Here is a 22469-nt window from a genome sequence, read left to right on the forward strand (position 1 = left end):
GAACCAAGCACAAACTGGGTTACCCATCAGGCGCACCCGGATCGTTGGTCTGATTGGTTGAAGGACTTATCCAGGCATACAGTCATTTTAACTATGCCCACTGATCACACCTCTTGTGCAGTAGAAATACAGCGCTGACTCCCCAGACTAATGCTCAATCTCAAAAGATTGAGCTTGGTCTGGTGATAGCCAGGCTAAGATGGGAGCACACTTCTCTTCAGAATGCTAGACAAGTTTCTGGCTTCAGTTTGCACCTCAACCTCCAATACTGAAACACTTCAGTGCAGAATGTCTCAATAATGGCAAGTGTGATCTTGTCTGGTCACAAATGAATATTCCAACATTACACCTCTGAGGTTCTGAACCAATATTATCTCACAGATAGGAAATCAAACAAGGACACACAGATCAGCCAAAACAGTTTAATGAGTACAAATAAAGTCTGACGATGAAGACCATCAACAATCTGAACAATCGGACTTGAGGAGCATACTATTTAGGGAGCGAGGACTCAAATGGGGCAAAACATCTTCTATGAATCAACAAAAGCCTTAGTGGTGTGCCTGACAGTTGGAGGTCTTCGTGCAAGCCTTCCAGGATGGTGACACTGCTCATCAACCCTCTAGATGTCCTGGTGATATCAGCCATCATCTTGAAGAACTTCATCAACCCTTGAGCGAGGACATGCCAGCCCTCATGATCTCATCCACCAACAGAATGTTGCTGGCAATGACCGTACTGTGTGGGAGATACAAATTGATTAGAACAAAATATTTCTTTAATGCATTTTCAATAGCCAGCCAGATTTTCTAGATAAAGATGAGGTGAACAGGAGTGTCCTTTGAAAAAATGTGTCTCTTACCATGAATGAAGGAGCTGTTTCTTGACACTGTAGTTATCCCAAATACCCGTCACTGCAGGAACCATAGGCTCACCTAAACATGGAAGAGCACATGGTTCAAAACCATTTCACCCTAAAGGTAATTAAGTACACATCATTTCATTATAGAGGAAACATACAAATTAAAGGAACATGGTCATACCTGTGTTCAAGTCTACCCCAACAATCTCCCCAGATTCTTTGTTTTCAGTCTGTAACTTGACCAGAGTCTCCTGTGGGTCGTAGCCGGAGTTCTGAGCCAATACCTGAGAACAGAACAGTGTTTTGAATGCACTTGGATTAGACTAACAATGGCCTTCCTTTATTCAAAGCAAAAACTGAAACAGAAAAAAAAAGACTCCAGCAAGATGGTCATCAGAACAGAATGATCATGGGCTAGAGTTGGGCCATTCACACTATGCTAAGATCAAGTGACCCACACATACCTTTGGAATGACTAACAAAGCGTCGGCGAAGGCCTGCACTCCGAGCTGGGCTCTGCCCTTCACTCCCCGCTTGTGCTGCACCAGAGCGTCGGCCACCACCACCTCGAACGCCCCGGCCCCTGGCACCACGCTGCCTACAGAACACATGGGGCACACAGCGGGCTCAGACATGTGGACACATCGCAACACTGCAGACGCCTAAATGCCAACGGGGGAGTCACATGCACACGTACCGTCTTCGATGGCGTTCTTGACCGCCCGCAGGCCGTCGCGCACGGCGTCTTTGATCTGAGTGAGGGTGTGCTTGTTGGGGCCTTTGATCAGAAGCGTCACTGAGAGGGGGTTGCTGCAGTCCTCAATGAAGGTGTATTTCTCCTCCCCCTGTCAGTCATGGAGAACAAAAGCAAACACCACATCAGATGCATGTATGGGCAATACAACTGCTATTGTAGGCATATGAAGGAAAATCAGAGGATAAAGGTCAACAACAATTATGCAGAAATGTAATGCAGGAAAACTCTGCATAACTGACCAAGGTGTGTTCGTAGACGAGACCAGCGTTACCCAAACATTCAGGTGTGAGGTCATCCACAGAGTTCATGGCAATTCCACCACAGGCTAGGGTGAGCCTAGGAAGACAAGCATGTGTGAAAGATGCTCACCTTCGTAAAGTTCACAAATTAAATGAAAAACATTTGATTCAACTCTGAAGTTCTGAACTGTACTTAAGTTGAGGCAATTACCTTTCCATATTCCTCCTCTTTGCCCTGCGCAGAGCCACAATTCCTTCTTTTGCCAGAGCGTCCAAAGAATATGGATCAATACCCTATAATCCAGACAAGAGTTAGAGACACTACAATGGCAGCATAACATGACAGAAAATAGCAAAGTATGTGTTATCTTTCAGACTGAGGAGGCCCATGAGAACAACATGTGTACATGTGTGTTCAATCCACAAAATTATCAGCAAAGACATACTGAATGGGCTCAACTGTTAACTGCATATCATTTCAACAGATGCATGCTGACTGAACAATGACTTGAAGTACCTTCTGATTGATGACCACAAAGCTTTTGGAAGCATCTGTGCACACTTTGTCCTTGAGGGCAATGATCTTCTTAACGCGCTCCTCAATAAACTTCCTCTCGGCTTGGACCAGCTTGTCCCTCTCCTCGGCACTCTTGTAGAAGAACCCAGAGTTCACCTCTCTGTGGACACAGGAGAGGACACACATTAAAATGGCTCCACTCACAGAACACATCAGAACACGCATGAAGACTGCTCCAATCACTCCAACCAGAGTGAACATTTAAACATCTGTGCCCCTTCACAAATGCAATAAGGTGATCACATTCGAATGACATGAAGGTAATCACTTCAAATTACATCATCTACACCTTACTAAGAAAATTGTAGCTATAGCTTGGTTTACATCACCTACTGGATTTGCATGTGACTGCAAATCATCTAAAAGTGCTCAGTCACACATACACACACGCATGTGACGTTGATGTAGCGGTAACGGCATAGAGTAGAAGCCATCAGGCAAGTGTTATTGAAATAAACTCCTTAAAACGTACGGATGCCTCTTTTCATGAACACAGACCTTATGTGTACTACTGTAGAATTTTGATACCATTCCAGGCATGATTAGTGGGGTAATTTGAAAGAGGTAGAATAGCACCAAATCCACACTATGACAAAGGTTGATGGCTTATTCACATAACCACTGCACCATTTGCACAATTTATCTGCCATTCATTAGAGTCACCACACCTGCTCACAACTCTTCACAGGGGTGTCCATTTTTAGTTTGCACAACACAGCTGACAGAAACTGGCCTAGTGTAACCAAAGCAGAAGATTGGTTCTTGGGTTTTTGATGATTTGGATATCACCTTGAATGGGAATGGTAGACAGACCTCTAGAGCAACTTGTAATGCACTCAGGTTTGTCTGGGTTCACCCAGAATAATATTACTCCTCGTGGTTCTGTTAATGCATACGTATCGATCATCCACACCAGGAACACTTGACATTCAACGGTTACATCTTTTTAAAGTCAATCTCTTGAAGTTGAAAGACAATGTTTCAAGACTTGTGGTGGCCGTAGAACACAAAAGACTTTGTGCACTACTTATTTTTCTTACCAAATTCACAGTTTTGCTCATGAATACATTGCTTGTCTACATATTGACCTCAAGACCGATACACAAATCTAGCATCCTGAATATGTACTGTTGCTGTGCATTTGATTTTACATCACATCACATTCCAGTCACGCTAGCTAGAACAGAAACAGAGGCGCTTCACCTACGTTTTCTCATACTCCAAGGACACATTACAAGTGAGGATGAAGGCTTCTTCCACTCTCTTCTTCATGTCGGGGTGCCTGGCTCCATGATCCAGCACCAACCCCCTGATCAATCTGAACAGAAAGGAGACACAGACACATGAATGAACGATCACCACAAAGGAAGTATTACCCAAAACACTGTTAAAAAAGAACAATTAAGGCCACCATTTCGGAGACCAACCTAAAAGGTGTACTCACACTGTGTCGCTTTCTGTCTTATGCTTCATCTCCATGATCTCCACCATGTAGAGGTCAATCGGCTCATTGGGTTTACGGATAGCCAGCACTGCATCCACCACGGCCTGTTAACAAAACATGAAACACATTAATATATAATGCAGGTAAACTGAAGAGGAACTAAGGACCAAGACACAACTTTGAGAAATCATGATCTCCAAATCAAACACAACATTTCCCCTTGTTTTTTGCTGGTAAGTTGCTAATACCAAGCAACGCTATTGCTGTATACTGCATGTACAAAAGTAGTCTTAAGTTCTGTTACCTCAGTAAGAAGATCCGCAAGTTCAGCATGAACCTTTGTCCGAAGGGATGTTCTAGCAACATTGATTAGTGTCTCTCTGTCCATCTCTTTAGTCACTTTCAGCTTATCAAGAACTTCAAGAGCCTTGTCTTTAGCTGTTTCAAAGCCTTCTGCAATGATTCTAGGATGGACCCCCTGTTAAGGAACAAACAAAAAGTGTGAAAAATCTTGGACAGGGCTGAAGTCATCTAGGGGCACTTTACCTCAAGGGGAGTACTAACCTCGGAGACATAAAGGTCTGCCTGTTTCAGGAGTTCACCAATGATAAGCACATTGGAAGTGGTACCATCACCTGTGATGTCATCTTGAGCTGTTGCGACCTTTGCAATTAGGGATGCTGTGGGATGTTGAATTTGCTATGGGAAAAAAGTCCTTTGTTATATTTCACATAATCTCCACTCAGAGCAGGCCAAACAGTTATATTTCTGACAGAATAGGCCTTCAATGGCTTAAGTAAGAAATAAGACATTTAAACACTACTCAATCAAAAAGATTATACACAATATAATTCTAATTTAATATTCAATTGCATAATAAAATATATTTCTTACCATCTCATGCAGTAGAACATTGCCATCCTTGGTGAGCTTAATGTCTCCTGCACCAGATACAAGCCTAAAAAAATAGAAGGTATTGAAAGCGATTTGCATTGACACCACAACGAAACAATTGCAACACGTAGTAAGATTACATTCAGCACCCTATTAAAAAATGTCTTCTGTACACTTCAATCTATACCTTTCAAACGCCCAAGCCTCAATGCTATCAATCACTTACGCCCCTTACAGGATTGTTTAGGGAACATCAACTCGTTTGGTAGCTAGGTAGCCAAAAGAATTAGCAGGCTAGCAAGCTAACTATCTGACAACACAAATGTGACTACTTAAGTTATCCATTAACATTACGAAGTAGCAGGTTGCGAAAACACTAGTTGAACTGCTAAGTAAGCCAGTGTCCGAAAGATTTCTGTTCAGAGGAGGAAATATCTTTTGTCTTCGCAAGTTTGAGATTAGCGTTAAGCTAGTTGGGCATGCGCTCTACACAATGGTTCCGGTAGACATGACGGTAGGCATGATGCTCACAGAACTTACATTTTCATGGTCCCCTTTGGTCCCAAATTGCTTTTAAGCACATCTTGTAGTCCCCGGGCGGCACTGATGTTGACAGCAAGAGCTGCCTGTGCCCTGGCGACTTCAGCTTTCGGATTAAGTGCTTTCACAGCAGACATGATGCAGCCGAACACGAGAAACAACGGCGTGCCGGGTGATGCTGGCTAGGAGAGGGTGGAGATCTTGGCTTCTAGAAACCTCCCTGCTTCGACGTGAAGTCCCGCCCTCTCTTCACACTGACAAGCCAAAATGCCATGCCTCTGATTGGCTGGTGGACTTGTCTGTTAATTTTCCTTCAGACCGAGCAGGCGCGTAGAGCACGTGTTTTCGGTTATGAACGGGACATCCTTTTTTACTGTCTATGGTGGTGATGAGCTCAAGACCAGACCAGACTGCTAAACTAGCGCCACCACTTCACACCAGACAGGGGAGTAGTAGCCTGATTAGGGGAGTAGGCTACCACTCTGGCTACCATAAGCCGACCATAAACGGAGAGAAGCAGGGTCTTCTAGACTCAGAGGGGCATCAGCAATCAGTAACAGATGTGATACCGATATATTTGTCTTTGTTTAATTGCTTACATTTTGTTGTGATTTTAGTAGAGTGGAAACAAAAATCTTCATTACAAATAACTGAACCATTTTTATGTCTTTCAGCCTTCATAACTATGAACAATGACGATACTGACCAGCTTGTAGGCCACATTTGGGGGTTTTTTGCACGAGTGAAACATTTCTTTTGGAAAGGGTAGCCTAAATGGCAATGTTCTGTGTCCTTAAAGATGAGAGGGACGGAGGGAGGGTGAGAGAGAGAGAGTTCCCTGCTGACTGATACATTAAATACACTCAAAATAATACAAATGCTAAAATATGACATTACATTTCTATTGTTTTGACAATTGCATAATTTTATTTATTTGTTTATGATGCTCGATTCGCCCAGCAGCTGATGCTCAGACAGGACCACAGTGCTCATAAGAGAGTGAAAGTAACTCTGATGAGACCCACAGAGGTTGAGCCCTGCTCCAAGGAGCGCAGCCTCGTCAGGAGTGGCCCAGGCATGGAGGAGCAGGAGTTGCACCATTTCACAGGCCAGAGTGATGTAGTGTTTAAGAGGAGCAGAGGCAGCCACCCCAGAGCCAACAGCTTCAGTCGTGAGGTGAAGACAGCAGAGAAGGCGTCGCTCCGAGAGACAGCAGGGAGAGAAGCTGTCTACAGAGTGGCGACACACTCTATCGTATGGGTGATCTCCTTTCATCGTGTGTGTCTGCTGGCTACTATGGGCCTCTTGGCCAAGATCATCATCCAGATACTTGTGCAGGTAAAAACTCAAGGAAGAGCAGGAATAGAACAAGGGTGATTAACTTTAAGGTCAAACTCAGGAGTCAGGACTCCAAACTAAACCTAGAAGGAAAAACAAATGTGAGATATGTTGATATGCTGATGTGCCTCCTACCTCTCACAGAACACAGATGCACCAGAGAAGTCGTTGAAGTCTGAGGGACAAAGAGAGTTGAATGGGCCTGGTACCTGCCCCATCACTGTAGTGCAGGACAGACCCGCTGGTCCTCACGCACCCACCACCAAGAGGAAAAGGAGAGGGATGCAGAGCCGCTAAGGCTGCTAACCTTTAACCGCTGCCCATCAAGTTATGGTTCTCATATTAGACATGAAACACCATTAAACATGATTATTTTTCTGTAAACTGTCGATTATTTTTCAATTCCTTTTTCAATGGAATTATGAAGAAAGTTGTGTTCAATTGTATCATATCTTAACCAAACAAACTGCAGAATAATAAGAACAAAAGTACACAAACAGAACGTCCCATATGGCTTTATTGGGAAAAAAAGAAAAAGAAAATAGCTTGATTCACCACATTTTAAAAAAAATGCTCAAGCATGCTCTAAGATTTAGCTTGTCTTGCACTTCCTCACTGGCCCCCATGAAGGGGCCAAAATACAGATACAACAAATACACATGCACTCCATTGTTCTCTCTCTCTCACACACACACACACACGTACGCGCACACACACACACACACACACACACACACACACACACACACACACACACACGCAGAAGAGTGGTACACTTAGGCACTCTTTAGAGTCTGATAAAGTCTATGGTATAAATCAAAAGTAGGCACTTTTGAATTCGACAGCACTGTTGCTTCTGATGCAGTGCTTTCCAGCACACTGTGAATACTTAACCCATCATTTAACAACCCCCTTCCCCCTCTCTTTGCCAACCCCAAGATTTGATCAGTCGTCAAACACTACAACAGGACATCATACTTGGACCAAGGTTAATAAATATTCAATCATGAATGAAACAATAATCAAGCATGTAAGCAATTGAAAGAAATATTTGTATAGGGACATTTGGCAGCAAATTTCTCCTGGTATTCGGATGGTCTGAGGTTTAGTCATTCTCCAATTCAATAATCATTAATCACATCCTCCTGCTCATATTTCTGGACTCCCTGACACAGCAGCTGTTTCTGCATTTGTTTGGGGAGAACACTTGGAAACACATGTTGCCATCATGCATAGCAGTCAGTGGTCTGTGTGCATAGATATGGACTGACCAGGGAAAAGGACAATACTTCACTAACAAGCTATACACATAATCCCATCTATCAGATATGAAGACATACTCAAACAAACAGAGTGTCCTCTATACATTTTTTAAATATTAAGATATACTTTTAGAGTTTCTTTTAATTATTATTTTACTTTACTGATAATCTTGGAGAGGTCTGTCCAAGTGCTTGCTTAAATCAAGCATTTCAAGAGCCAAGAGGTCAGTTAGTAATTTAAACAATGGCTTCCATCAACGCCTCTCTGCGTACTGTTTACAGAAATGTTAGAATTCTGTTGTCCAACATAAGGTAATGTGACATGTAGACATCATATTCCCATTTTAAACAATTTAAACAGGATCTTGATTTCCACTTCATTGCGATCTAGGCTACATGTGTCTGCATCCATCTGGAAAATTAGCTGACCTGATCATTATCTATTCCCCCTCTTCACATCCAATCTGCTAAAAACCACAGTTTAAAACCTTAGAAAAATGTACAGGAAATAAAATGATACTTAATGTTTTCACTGTGGGTTGAAATTAACTCCTCCTTAATCTCAAACATCTCTCTACATGAGTCAATCCTCATTTATTTATCCTCATTGCATTGCACACAATGGCCAGATATCTCTTTTGCATGTAGTGACAGGAGGAGGCACTATTATGCACTCAGAAAAATGATCCCTGTCCAAAAAAGGAAGGGAAAAAAATAGAAAAAAGGCTGAGAGAAATGTCCAGTTTGGTCCCCACAAATGAATGCAAGTTTTTCCTCAATTTCGTTTTCTCCCAACTTAAAGACGCAACGACCTTACCGCTCCAGGCTCTCCCCAACCACTACTGCGCCCCTCTGGGTGGGACCAGAGAGAGGCAAGCGGGCAAGTGATGGGGCATTGGGATCCCGGACATGCTGGATGGTAAGACAGAAACACACAGCCGTCCTTTCAGCAGGAGTCTTGATGTCCCTTTGTTGTGGCGCTAAATGACCTGTCCGTCAGAGACACCGTAGGAACAGCATCGTACTGCTACGCCCTCCAGCTGCTATCACCTCTTCTGCTCCCAGATGGCAGCCATGTTCAAGTCCAGCCTCTCTAGAGACCTCAGAACCTGGACGTTCTCTGTGTAGAACGCTACATCAACAACGACCAGCCTGTAAATGAAAAACAGAACAAGAGGCTTCATCCTCTTCCAAAAAGGCCACTTCATCTCAACAAAGTAATTGCAATCTCACAAGTCATTTGACTGAAAGTTTGTTGTTCTTTGAGCTCAGCAGCTAATCTAATGACATACCATTCTACGCTCCTGAAACAACCTCTAGACTAACTGGGAGAGCGTCTGGCTCATCTGACCAACTCTGTTTCTAGTGCAGAGTCCTGACCTTAACCCAATAGAACACCTTTGGGATGAATGAGAGTGGAGACTGAGAGCCAGTCTACTCGTCCAACATCAGTGTGTGACCTCACAAATGCGCTTCAGAAAGAATGGTCAAAAAAAACCCATAAACACACTCCTAAACCTTGTGGAAAGCCTTCCCAGAAAAGCTGAAGCTGTTATAGTTGCAAAAGGTGGACCAATGTCATACTAAACCCTATGGATTAAGAATGGGATGTCACTTGAGTTCATATGCAAGGCAGGGGACCCAATACTCTTGGCAATATAGAATAGTATGTTGGAGTGTTCACACTAGATGGACAGAAAGAGCATAGTGAGGAGAACTGTTGTGAACACAGTGAAAAGTATAATGTATCATAATCATGGGGTGCATCTACTGAGGGATGCAGATCACAAATAAACTGACCCATGTTGAGGACCACCGTCGTTGATCACACCTAGTTTAGCCAGTTGCCTTTTCAGGTGCATTTTGAAACTGGCATTTATCTTCAGAAACAGCGTCTACAAACAGAGATGTGAGTTACGGGTTAATTCTACCTTTTTTAGAAAGTTATTAAATAAGCACGTTTTTACAAGATGAAGGTTAAGTCTTCTGCAAAAAAGCAATCGTTACATGCAATACTATAGTGGATTTTTTAGCATGTATGCATATGCACTTATTGACCAACTAACTAACGATAATTACACCAAATCTGTTGTCTCTATATGTGGGGTTACCTGAGTCTGCTCCTCTGGCAGTAGATCAGAGATGGCCTCATGCATTTTAGCCATCTGCTTACAGATGTTTCGGAAACAAGCTGAAGGCATAGGAGCCTTTACTTCATACTGTAGTAGAGAAAAAGTAGCATTAAAATCCACATTTAATTAAGTAGTACACAAGCTTTACATTACATTTTATTATTTTCTTTCTAAACAACATTCCCACCTAAGGAGACTTACCTTTGACAGGACTTTCTCAAACAGACTGTCCATGATTGCCACCAGTTTGGCTGAAATTTCAGCTATATGATCATTGTAATCCTGCAACGAGACAGAAACTATCTGGAAAAGCTATTTCTGAGAATTTTACAAAGGTGCCAGTTAAACCTAGTGATGATGACCACTGCCTTTAGACATGCAAGACGTCACAGACTCATAACTATACTGAAACAAAACTCATTTCAATGAAATGTAGTTCATCATTTTGTGTAGGTCTTTACTACTCAGAATTAGACTGCAGTGGTCTGGCTCTTGTCTGTGCATGTAGATTTAGCCAGTTCCTTGTGTGCATGTACATCAGCTCACCTTGGTGATGTGGTCAAAGTGCCGGAGGACACTGTACTGTTTTGGCTGCAGCTTGGTCTCAAAATGGGCCCTGATGATGGGAATGTAATGAACCACCAGCTGCAGACAGCGTGATGCCAGGGCTGTGTGCAGGAGAGAGAGAGAAGAGACCATATAAAGATGATGTTGTTATACTGCTGCTGCTTGTATGCGGAACCCAGGATTGGTTAAATTAGATTTAAAAAATCACACTAGAGCCATTTAATGTTGGATCATTCCGTTGGATCAAAAACATTCCATTGACTTCTACTGTGCATATAAATGTTCAGAGATCCCTAATATGTAGCCAGATTGTAATGAAGGATCCAAGTAAATATACACACATGTTTTATTTAATGTACATGTATATTTTAATGTAATGTACTGGTATTGACCCAGTATCTCAGGGTATCTCTCCAAGGATGGGAAACGATGTGTTGACGTACCCAGGTTCTTTGTAGTGATTGTCTTCAGTCCGACAACCTGCAACGCTCCGGCTCCCAACACAAGCTGACAGCTCCGTGAGTTGAAGTGCTGTTACCACATGCACAGAAACAAAGAGGGAACTCCGTTTCTCATTTTGAAAAGCTTTACCAACTTAAACACGCCATCACAAAATCAACTATAGATATCATTTTTACTGACACACTGTCACTGCCATTTATAGATTCACTGACTGTTTAATTTAAACAATTGATAGTTCTTTTGAAATCATCAATATGATGAATCATTACAATTAAAAGAGTGTGGGAGGGCGGGAGCAAGCATTTAACAGCATGGTTTAGAACCCCGGTCTTACCTTAAGTAAATCTGAGAGGCGAGTCAGCATATCTGTGGCAATGGAGGGGATGTCGTTCACACACTGGCAATACTCCAGAAACATCCGGATCAGCAGCAGAACAGTGCTAAACAGCAAGAACATTAGTTTAGTTGACCTGGGCCTTTACCCCTGTATAATATGGAGTGGACACACACACACACACACACAGACACACACACACAGACACACAGACACACACACAGACACACACACACACAGACACACACACAGACACAGACACAGACACACAGACACACACACAGACACACAGACACACAGACACAGACACACACACACACAAATGATTTTTGAGAAAGTATAGTATATGCTCAGTATATACAGCATACCCAACAACAGCATATCTTTGTCCATCAACGGTTAAGTAGTCACTTGGTTTTCGCTCTTCGGTACCTGGAGTGGACACAGGAGCTGAGGGTTAAGCGGGCTAACTCAGACAAGGAGGAGCCCATTTGAAGGGGGCATGAGCACATCATGTGAAGTGACACATGCGAGGTGGGAGAGCTGTACCTAATGGTTTACGATCAGGCAACGTGATCCTTCCATCAGCGATGGAGTTGACCAGGTCCTGGAACTCTGCAGGTACGTCTGCCTGCTTCCAGCGCTCATTGTCCATCAGCAAACTAGGAGAGCAACAGGACAGAGAGTGACCAGTTAAGGAGGCCAGAACATGGAGAACAAATGTCTTGGCCTGCTGTTGTGAGTGTGTTGTGAGTGTGTTGTGTGCTCTGACCTGAGCTTGGTCTTGCGCTCCTCGTGGAAGCGGTGGACGAAGCGGTTGGCCTGGCTCTGCAGCGCCCCCCTGAGGGAGACGCTGCGGCGGCCGCACAGCTCCTCCGTGTCCCTCACGAAGCCCTCCACCGCCTGGGACAGACGCACAAACTCCGCCGAGCTCAGCCGCTCCAGGGACCCGTCCTGAGAGGCAGAGACAGGAACCAATCAAGAGGCAACGTCATGCAGAACAGGCACGTTCTACCCCAACCACTGTGTTCTGAGCGGAGCGAGCCTGCCCTGTGGAACGTACCTTGGCCCTGGTGATGAGCACCTTGACGCAGCGGTCGTGGCTGACGTCGGAGGCGGTGTAGAGCAGCTCCTGGGCGTTGTTGGCCACGCGGCCCAGCTCCAGGTCGGAGGGCATCACGTCCTCACTGCTGCTGAGTGGAGACCAGAGGGGCATGACACACTCCGCCCACAGACCACACACTGCAGCCACATTCACCTCAATCTCATCAAGCTCTACAGCACTGGTTCCCCACTAGGGGCCACCAGAGATTGCAGGGGGTCCACACAATGTTGCCTGGGTTACCAAAATGATGTTTGCTGACATTAAATGTATAAAATCCCAATAACACACCCAGTTGGATTATCCAAACAACCCTCCAATGCACAGGGCAAAATCCCAGATGAATGAGTAGTGAATCAACATTAGCTCAACTGGGCAGTGTGTGTGACAATAATATTTGTGCCAAATAATGATCCTTAAGTCAAACAAGACTAAAGTCTATTTATTGAAGGAGGCAGGCGGATGGGACTCACAGGCCGGTGGCCAGCCCTCCCGGCAGGGTGGACGCAGTGTTGGCCGCGTGCTCTCTGCTGGAGGAGGACTCGGTGGTGGCGGAGGCCGAGTCGCTCCCACACACGTCCCTGCGCGCCTGTGCCTGGGCGCTGCTGCTGCTGCTGCTGCGCACATCTGGCTGCTGCTGCTGCTGCTCGGCGTCGTTGATGGCGTCGCTGATGAAGAGGCCCTCGTGGGTGAGGTAGGCCAGCTCCGCCCCCACCCTGCCGTCCAGGGGCTCCTCCTCCTCCTCCTGGTCTCCTCCTCCTCCTCCTCCTGCTGCACCCATCCCCGCCCGCTCTCGCCCCTCGGCCGTCAGCCGGCTCCTCTGACTGCTGTCCAGCACCTCCAGCACCACGGCCCTGATGACGCTGAGAGTGGCCTACACACCCGCCGGCACAGAGGAGGACACAGCAGCACACACACACACACACACACATGAGTGAACAAGTCAACACCCGCTCACCCTCTCTGACAGGCTGCTGTGTGCAGGAGTGCAGAAAGACAGGTGGTGGAAAACATGCTCATCTATGGCCGTTACCTTGATCCTCTTGAGGAAGAGAAGGAAGTGCTCAAAGATGTCCTGCAGCAGCTCAAACCACTGGCAGAACGCCATCAGACGCATCTGGTCTGGTAGCCTGTGGGCCACACAGCACATTCAACATCAGAAAACAGCTTCCAAAATCAAGCTGGTCCTCAACTACAGTAGTACATGGCTACATGTACAGACATCCTAAGATTCTGAATTAAAATACTCAGTGTACATACAAATAATACACAGATATGGAAATACCAGTTCCTTGCTAAACCATTTTATGATGACATTTGAAATATTGAGGTTGGCAAGTATCTTGTATTCATGCAACAGTTACACCAAGTGCATACCATAACACATACAAAGAAGTACAGAACGTTTATAGTAAGGTACAAAGTACACTAAGTTTATAGTAAGGTACAAGGAAGTACTTTTCCAGTGTAAAAGTGTGCAAGAACGCTCCACTATTGTTCTTCACGCACTGTAGATTACATCTAGATAAATAAGAAGCATTTCCTGGAGCGTGAGTCCATACTCACTTCATGACTACGTCTGTGTCGATCTCATCGATCTGAGACACGGTTTGGAGGACACACTAGAGTTGGGGGGGAGAACAGGTGATCAGAGGGCATTCCATTCACAACAGTTCTTTGTATCAATTCTGGGTAATCGGTCTTCCTCATGCCGAGCATTCCATGCTGCCACACGACTGAACATACCTGTCGGACTATTCCCTTGGCTGCCTGAATGATCTCCTCGCTGTAGATGTCCAGGAAGTCCAGCTTCCTCTGCCTCAGGAGCCCAAAGACCAGAGACTGCAGTCGGTCCTGCAGGGAAGCACACATCATTCTGAACACGTCAGACTGACCTGGAATCTGTATGCAACTGCACTGATCACATAAAGCACAGCGACTTACTACACATCCAACTAGATATCACTAATATAAGAGAACTGTAAATACAGAAAACTTAAATTGATTAAATGATGATGGAATCATGCAAAATTGATTGTGTCATTTTGCATACATTTTGGAAAATTAATATGAATCTGTAAAAACTCCTTGGATTAAATTCAAAATGTACCAAGTTACTCACTCCTCACCAAATCATGGTGATTATTATTTCTCAGACTTCAACAGTCAACAACAGCCATGTTTACAAGGACAGTGTTTTGTCATTCTGTTTAAACTATTCCAAATTGTCGCCAACTTTTCCTTGAGAAGCTACAGCAGTTAATCCAATTGGCATTATGAATGGATGTCCAATCAGAATAGGAACGGAATACACCACCTCTTTCATTACTATGCAATATTATTCCAACTGAGGTGTTTATATGATCATTTTTATTCTGATTTAGCCATTATTCCGTTTCAAATTGGATTAAAAGTGTCCATGTAAACATGGCTAGTGAGGAACAGAATTACAGGCCACGATTATGATGATTTATAATTACCAACAGACCATTCTCCTCATTGCCAAGATTGCCCTCTGAGCTACTGTTTCCAATGAGGGGTGAATTACTTCTTCATTGGTTTAGCTACGCAGGAAACACTCACACAAACCTTTCCCCTTGCATTGTTGTGGTTTTTCAGAGATGCCAAAAACCAACCTTGTGCACTGGTCTGACCAACCTAACCAAACCACATATGAGAAACATAACCCACAGAAGACATACAATTCCCTCAACAGGGTACTAGTTCCACACATGCAAACCTTCTTCACACTTTTGAACATGAGCTGTGTAAGGCTCCCATCAGAGTAACTCTGACCACATTGTGTAGCTTGTGGGGCCTCATACCTTCTCCAGAACCTGACTGTCCTCCTCAAACGGGCGGTTCAGATCACTCTTGGCGTAGGTGATGAAGTCTGCCACCATCATCTTGTCAATGAGCCGCTCCATCTCACACAGCTGAGAGCCCAGGTGCCTGCAGAGTGAAATAGAGAAGAGTAAGTGTGGAGCTATTCTCGGCTGTAGAAGTAGACCCTTACTGTATATTCAGTTCACACACAGCACAGCGGCTGTACTGTGCAACATTTACTTATGGTAAAAGCTTCAGACACCACTCACAACATAACATACACTAAAATGTAAACAGGATGATAAAAACAACAAATCCACAACAGAACAGTAAAATATACTAAAGATGTAGGCACCCATGAACTCTTTGTGATGGTATCTCAGGCTTCATGTGAATGAAAAAAAGACACAACATCTAATTGGTGTGTGTGTGTGTGGATGAAAGCTAGCTAGGTATTAGGTGTAGGCACCCATGGCCTGTACACGGATCTGCCTCTGAGCTCCTCATGTGCCCTCATGTGTGTGCGGCGGCGGCGGCGGTGCTGACCTGAAGCTGTGGATGCCCTGGAGCTCCTGCTGCAGCACCTCCTTGGTGGTGGCGATGAGCTCCAGCGCGCCCACGAACTCGGAGGTGGAGAGCAGCAGCTGCACGGTGGGCTGCGTCTGGTGCACGGCCGCCATCAGCTTCAGCTTGTCGTGCAGCCGCACGCAGTTGGCGCGCGTGCGCGTCTGCTGCAGCGCCCGCAGCGGGCCCTCGCACATCACGCGCTCCATGGAGGCCATGCGGCCGCGCAGCGACGTCACCGCGTGCGCCGTCTCCTGCAGCCGGTCCTGCAGCTCGTGCTGCGACGACATGGCGTGGAAGAAGGCCTCCGAGCGCAGGGAGATCTGCCGAGCGATGCAAACCTCCACCACGTCTAGGTAGTGACTCAGCTGGAATAAGGGGAAGTGATCAAAAAGAGGCACGAGCTTATGAGCTCCACTGGGAAAGGAGGGGGATGAATCACTTATGGTATATACAATGATTTTCTTCAGTAAAACCCAACAAATATTTACATATTTGAAAAGCAACTGTTTATATTATAGTTTAGGACAGTCATTATTACCGGATCATTTTGGAGCATATAAATAGTCACAGAATGTATGACTCTTTGACTCATTCATAACCATTTGTTAAAAACACAAATGACACTTAGAAAGCCTTAAAATCCTTCAATCTTAATCGTCAGTGCTCTTCCAGACAAACACACGGCACACCAAATGTCTGCAGGAGGCCTCACCTTTTCTTGCAGTAACCGGGACGACGCCCCATCCCGATTCTTCCCACTGGCAACGCTGAAGTGTGACCACGGTAAAACGGCATTGAAGGTCACGGGGTCATTCAACGCAAAATCTGGCTTCATGAAGATCTGTTGAACAAGAAGTGGTTAAAAGCTGAAGAGATGAAGGAAGTGAGACAGACAGAGAGACGAAGGGACGGCCTCTGTACAGCAGAGAGTAGAGAAGACATGCCAGCCTCACCTTAGGTACCTGCTCCAGTTCGTCTCTGGCCTTCTCTGTGGAGGGCAACACAGATGTCTGATTAGAGGAGGCTCAGTCATTGCAGCACATGAAATGGCAACACAAGTCATTCTGTGCTTCAAGTCTTATACCGGTAGTATAAAGCAGTGGTTCTTAATCTTAACTGGCTTTAGGACCCACAATTTCCTATGTTCCTAAAGTCGCGACCCCTATATTTATTTAGCATTCAAGCCAACGGATATGTTGAGCTATATGGTAACATACAAAGTGCCTGAAGACCTACTTGTCTGGAACATGCAGATGTTTGGCATTACATTTGCATTTACCCCTAAAATGATGTCCAACATGACCGGTTACATAAACATTGTTTATGTTTATGGCAATGACTGACATTGGCTATGAATAAAGCGTGTTAAAATAAAGGTACAATATTACATCTGATAATAAGGTAGCATTTTGAATGAAAGCTCGGCGACCCACCCAGAATGGTTCCGTGACCCATTTGTGGGTCCCGACCCACCCGTTAAGAAACACTGGTATAAAGCATGTAAAAGCATGGCTATGTAGTACAGGCTGGTCTCTCAGGAGAGTCAAGGAGGGATCACAGTAAGATTGCAGAGTATATGGGCTTGTGTAGTAAAGTATTCTTACCATGGTTATGTGTTATACTGGAGACAGAGTCAGGATCGTCCTTGTTGGGACAGATGGCTTTACAACGCTCATGGATTTTCTCTTTCTAATATGGAACAAATAAACACACAAATACACATACAAATGTCCATTTCTCTCAATATGAAATATCCTCACAAACAATTCACTTTAACAACAGCTCTTAGTTGTAGTCCAACATTTTGGACAATGTGGTCTATAGTGAACTATGGCTACTAGTGACCGTCAGAGCCACTGAATAATTGAACTTGTCGGGACGGGCCTGGATGTTACCTGAGACGTCTCCTGCAGGTATGGAGTGAAGTGCTCTTTTGTGATGTTGGGGAGGTAGAAAGAGGGCATGACTTCAGTTTCCACAAAATCAAGACCCCAGGTTTTGGTGAAGAAGTCGGACTCTCTCTTGGCCAGACGAGGGTCATTTAACGCTGCCGGCAGATTAACCTTTGAACTGTAGATGGTCCAGCGGTGCTGATCGGCCACCACTGACGGGCCGTCACAGAGCCCACGGGCCTCCCCTGGAACACACGAAAACAAGCTATATGACTCTCACGCAAGCAGTAAGGCTACTGCCACATGCTCCTTGCTTGATGTGCGCGCAAGCAAGATCTATTTCAGCAAAACATGCATGAGATCAACCACATCTGCTTAAGTCACAAAGAAATGAGTACAGACTTCCTCTTTGTGCACACCACAGTAAGATTTTGGGGAAAACACATGACATCATACCAGGACAGCTCAATATAATGAAATATGCAAATGTGTTCCAAAAGTACCTGATATCCAAAGCTAAACAATTACCGTAATTTCCCGACTATTAGCCGCAGCTTATACATTGATTTGGCTAAATTTCTTCAGCTATGAGGTTAATACAGGGGGGCAGTTAATATGGTGTTAAAATGGTTTTGCTTCTTTTAACTTGCATAAAACACTGCGGCTTATACACACTGCGGCTTATGTGTGGGAAATGACTGCACCGATAACCATCTTCCCCACACTATACAAGCACCATCACCTCTAGCGTCACCATGGACATCACCAGGACCAGCCGCATCACTACTGCACCTACAGTATGCCCACAACAGCTGAGCAGCAACAATACCAAAAGCAAAGAAACTATCTATCTAATCATCAGCAATTCAATTTAAACATCTTTAAAAGAGAAAATGCCATCCTGTCAAGACAGAACAACTTTGCACTTGCTGAGCACACCGGACCAAAGGACACCAAGAGAGTTACAATCTCCCATCTATTGGCAACATTTATTCATGGTTGTGAAAAGACAAGAGAGGGCAATTTTAAGCCCAAGAAATAAAGAATGCATTTGCAACTGTAACCTTTTTACCTTTACAGGACTGCATTGGGCAGTGCACCAGTCAGCCTTAACCAGCCTATTTCTCCAGTCAAGAAGAGCAACACAGTGGGCTTCATGAGGTCACCTGCGAGCTGGTGCTGCACTCTTACCTGTGGGCTCTTTGGGGCAGACATCAGGCAGGGAGCAGACGGATCGGTAGTGTCTGGACGAGGGTTCTGGACCCTTCCGGTAAAACCCATCACTGCTGCCTCTGCTGGAGTGAGGCACTGGAGAGGAGCCGTGGCTGGACGCCATGGCATTGGGGCTCCTCTATCAGGAGGCTAGCTGAGGAGGCACACAAGAGGCACACAACACTGCTCAAAGACCCATTTCACCGGAACTATGAGATGCTCTTATTTGCGAGTTGGTGAGTTGGCACACGCCAATACACACAAGGCAAGTCAAAAAATGATACACAGTGGAAAACACAAGAGCCTTAAAAGGGCCTGTCGATTATCTGCAAAACATATTGTTGAACCTGAATCTCCAGGAAATTATGAGAAAGTCAAGTAATGATACACAGTGGAAAACACAAGAGCCTTAAAAGGGCCTGTCCATTATCTGCAAAACATATTGTTGAACCTGAATCTCCAGGAAATGATGAGAAATGAAACAACTGAGGTTTACAGACTCATGATAATCAGCAGGATGTGATGCAGTGGCAATAACAAGACTATTCTCTGATCAAGCTTAAATGACCCTTATCCATCGAAAAAGGTCAACCCTAACACGTAGAAAAGGTCCTAACACGTAGAAAAGGTCCTCTCAATATTGCTGAAAAGTCCTGAAAGTCAGAAGTACTTGTAATTTATGTAATGGGCATTTCAGAAGTGTTTCAGTCATGCATGAACTGTGCTCTTATTCACGTTAGTGCCATTTTACCCGCGATTAAACCAACCAACCAAACGAAATCTGTTCCTTAGTTGAGCAGAACATGAAAACTAACGCAGTTCTTGAGTTTATAATGCACATCAGCTACATTAGAGAGACTGAGATAGCATGCTAACGTTAGCTGATCCTACTAACGTCCAAACCCTTTCAAACCAGTTATCCTAGGTGCGCTCAGCGTTGACGTGTCGCTTGCCAAATCAAGAGGTAGCAATAACGTTATGCCCTTTGGGATGCAAAATACGCTGACATGTCAATAAACAGCAATCAACACTGGTTATATTCAAGGAAAGCTAATTAACGGGGCGGCTGACAAGCTGGCCATCTTCATTACTCCTAATATGAAGTTAAACCACCTCACTGTACCGGGCAGGCTAACTTTCTCATAGCTCCCTTGCTAAACTGTACAAACACAATTCGTTAGCATTGCTTTAGCTAGCATGTTGTCAAATACACATAACATATAAGATATCCTAAACTGACCAAGACAAACTATCTGTCTGTCTTTGATTTAATCGTTTTCCATTCGTACTGTGCGGCCTTCAGACAACCAAACCACTAAGTGCACGACAGTCAATCCCTTGCTAGCTCGTTGACGCTAACGTTAGATAAAGACCTTGATACCCTGCTGCGTTACTACTATCATACTTGCACACAAGAAACACGAGCCAGTGATTTACACTTAGTATGAAAAGAGAAGATACAAGAGAACACACGAGAAATACCTGTTGTTTGTAACACAGCAGCTCCTTTTCCTCACATCCACCATCACAACCTCATACACAACAAGCCAACTACAACAAACGAAGCCACCCGGCACAGTACCCATAATGCAACACCAAAATTGATTCCTCGAGTCATATGCCCCGAGTTCACAAGATTAGCCACGGGAAAGGTGGAATATTAGGCAACTGTCCCAATTCACACTATGCAAATTGCAGATATGTGACATCTGAACACATATATTTAGGCTGTGATGTGGTTGTATTATACATATTTATTAGCCAATGTGCACCACAATGTAATTGTTTAAGCCTGAACACCTGTCATCTTTAGGCCTATAGCTTTCTTTGGCAAGGTATACCTGTTGGCTCCTATCAAAACATCTTATTAGAATTTAAAAATACTTATCTTCTTTGAAATCTGGACTTCAAGGCCGTTTCTTAACTTCATGCCATTCATAATAAATTCATTTTTATAAAAGCCTTTTAATAGCAACTTGATAATGGAAATGACTGTATGCCAATAACTCACCTGATGCCTATGTTAGATAAGTGACTCTGTGAAGTTGACACCCCGATATGATGAAAATATGAATAAAAGTATTTTGATTAATTAGCGCACATTTGCAGTCAAAATGAACATTTGTACATCATTGGGCGATGCAATGGTGACCTTGGACATACATAAAAGTGTTCTGGGTAAACATTTAAATGCAAAAAAAAAATAATTCCACTACTAAGTGTCAACACTGCAGGTTTGGAGAAATATTTGCAGTTTCTACACATTAAAAAAACAGCAGGCTACTTTGGACAAGGAAAAAACTTTCTTAAACTCTACTTCACTGCAGAAATTCTAAATAAAGGACACCGAAACGTTAGTGTAGGCCTACTGCAATGAACTTCAAATGGCAGTAGGCCTATAACAGCATTTTTTCCCCCCTGACCCAAAAGACTGAAAAGAAACAAATAGGGCCTAACCCGTTTCAGTAATTTGAATGATGACATAATTGCATTCTGCATATATATTAAGTGACACATCATATACATTATGACTGATGAGACAGTCCGACTACATTGTAAACAGCATTCGGCTGATACATAATACACAGATCAGAGAGATGGTTAATGTGAAAGAATAACACTCTGCAGTTTGGGCAACACTGAACAGAGAAATTGGCTTTTGAAAAATTGGCTTTTGAAAAAATACAAGCACAGTCCACAGCAGCATGTGGATCAGGAACTTAAGACGGCAGATCATGCATCGTCTATGAGGCTATGACAACATCTTTCATGTAATCAAGCCATCAAGGACGTCTAAATGCTTTAATTGCTTAAGATAGGAGTGAGGAGTAGACTATAGTAATGATTAATTATAATGATACAGAGCACCATTATGCAGACTGTGAAGGACCCTCATTTTGAGATGAAATTGAGTTTTGAGTTCTCATCGCCTTTCTTTTACCACTTGATATTTGTGATTTCAACCTTCATACACTTTTTATTATCAAGAACCACATGAATACATATAGTGAACAATGACTGTTAATAATGTTGCATTGGGTAATTAGAAATACAATATACAATGCTGTATAAGTAGCAATAATGGGGTTCCAAGCAGAATGTAGCCTACATGGGGCACAGAAGTGCAGTTGCCTGAGGAAACAAGGTAGCAAGTTTAGCCAAACAGTTTTCAAAGTACGGGCGTCAAATTATTGGAATTGCCTTCCAATTGAGATAAGAGACAGCACCAGCTATTTATCATTTAAAACTACACTAAAGAGATGGGTTAAAAATGACAAAAACTGTGCTCATTAATAGCTGGTTTATCTCATTCCAAGCACTATACAATGTATCCATCTTTCTTTTTTCTCTCCTAATTTGCTCTCAATCTTTCCTGTATTTCTTTTATAATGTACAGTGATGATGTGTTGACCTGCCAATGGACTACAGATGAAAATTAGCTCTTTTGCTAACTCTGGCACA

At 43.9% G+C, this 22469-nt stretch overlaps 2 protein-coding genes across 4 annotated transcripts; both read right to left on the minus strand.

Moving 5' to 3' along the window:
* Nucleotides 1-408: 408 nt before the first annotated feature.
* Nucleotides 409-5514, minus strand: cct6a (chaperonin containing TCP1, subunit 6A (zeta 1)). The gene is made up of 14 exons (XM_062548840.1): nt 5314-5514; nt 4774-4837; nt 4444-4578; nt 4184-4357; nt 3880-3983; nt 3643-3753; nt 2376-2535; nt 2070-2152; nt 1859-1955; nt 1560-1707; nt 1327-1460; nt 1044-1146; nt 863-935; nt 409-738 (listed from the first exon to the last, which is right to left on the minus strand). Exons 1-14 carry the CDS (start codon nt 5448-5450, stop codon nt 666-668), a joined length of 1596 nt encoding a protein of 531 aa, XP_062404824.1. The 5' UTR covers nt 5451-5514; the 3' UTR covers nt 409-665.
* A 1636-nt stretch (nt 5515-7150) lies between these two features.
* On the minus strand, nt 7151-20626 carry vps54 (VPS54 subunit of GARP complex). Of its 3 annotated transcripts, XM_062548864.1 has the most exons (24): nt 20490-20626; nt 18987-19161; nt 17799-18040; nt 17508-17592; nt 16857-16891; nt 16616-16744; nt 15883-16268; nt 15336-15462; nt 15100-15168; nt 14257-14364; nt 14077-14132; nt 13544-13640; nt 12984-13384; nt 12472-12601; nt 12181-12362; nt 11958-12070; nt 11777-11840; nt 11409-11514; nt 11056-11143; nt 10592-10713; nt 10247-10327; nt 10025-10132; nt 9714-9808; nt 7151-9065 (listed from the first exon to the last, which is right to left on the minus strand). In XM_062548864.1, the coding sequence occupies exons 2-24, from the start codon at nt 19129-19131 to the stop codon at nt 8960-8962; spliced, it is 3075 nt and encodes a 1024-aa protein (XP_062404848.1). In that variant the 5' UTR covers nt 19132-19161; nt 20490-20626; the 3' UTR covers nt 7151-8959. The 3 variants fall into 3 exon arrangements, with proteins under 3 accessions (XP_062404848.1, XP_062404867.1, XP_062404857.1); XM_062548883.1 differs by lacking the exon at nt 15100-15168 and having other exon boundaries at nt 12472-12598; XM_062548873.1 differs by lacking the exon at nt 15100-15168.
* Between the last annotated feature and the right edge of the window lie 1843 nt (nt 20627-22469).

The sequence above is a fragment of the Sardina pilchardus genome, chromosome 1, assembly GCF_963854185.1.
Source record: "Sardina pilchardus chromosome 1, fSarPil1.1, whole genome shotgun sequence".
Taxonomy (NCBI): domain Eukaryota; kingdom Metazoa; phylum Chordata; class Actinopteri; order Clupeiformes; family Clupeidae; genus Sardina; species Sardina pilchardus.

Excerpts from the sequence above, each read along its gene's own strand:
- cct6a (XM_062548840.1), bottom strand. The coding sequence starts at position 5,450 with ATGTCTGCTGTGAAAGCACTTAATCCGAAAGCTGAAGTCGCCAGGGCA. Across the intron at positions 3,754-3,879 it reads AAGACAGAAAGCGACACAGT|ATTGATCAGGGGGTTGGTGC; the intron begins GTGAGTACACCT and ends CTTTCTGTTCAG. Across the intron at positions 2,536-3,642 it reads TCCTTGGAGTATGAGAAAAC|AGAGGTGAACTCTGGGTTCT; the intron begins GTAGGTGAAGCG and ends CTGTGTCCACAG.
- vps54 (XM_062548864.1), bottom strand. The coding sequence starts at position 19,131 with ATGGCGTCCAGCCACGGCTCCTCTCCAGTGCCTCACTCCAGCAGAGGC. Across the intron at positions 16,269-16,615 it reads CCCGGTTACTGCAAGAAAAG|CTGAGTCACTACCTAGACGT; the intron begins GTGAGGCCTCCT and ends CCCTTATTCCAG. Across the intron at positions 10,133-10,246 it reads TTGAGAAAGTCCTGTCAAAG|TATGAAGTAAAGGCTCCTAT; the intron begins GTAAGTCTCCTT and ends TCTCTACTACAG.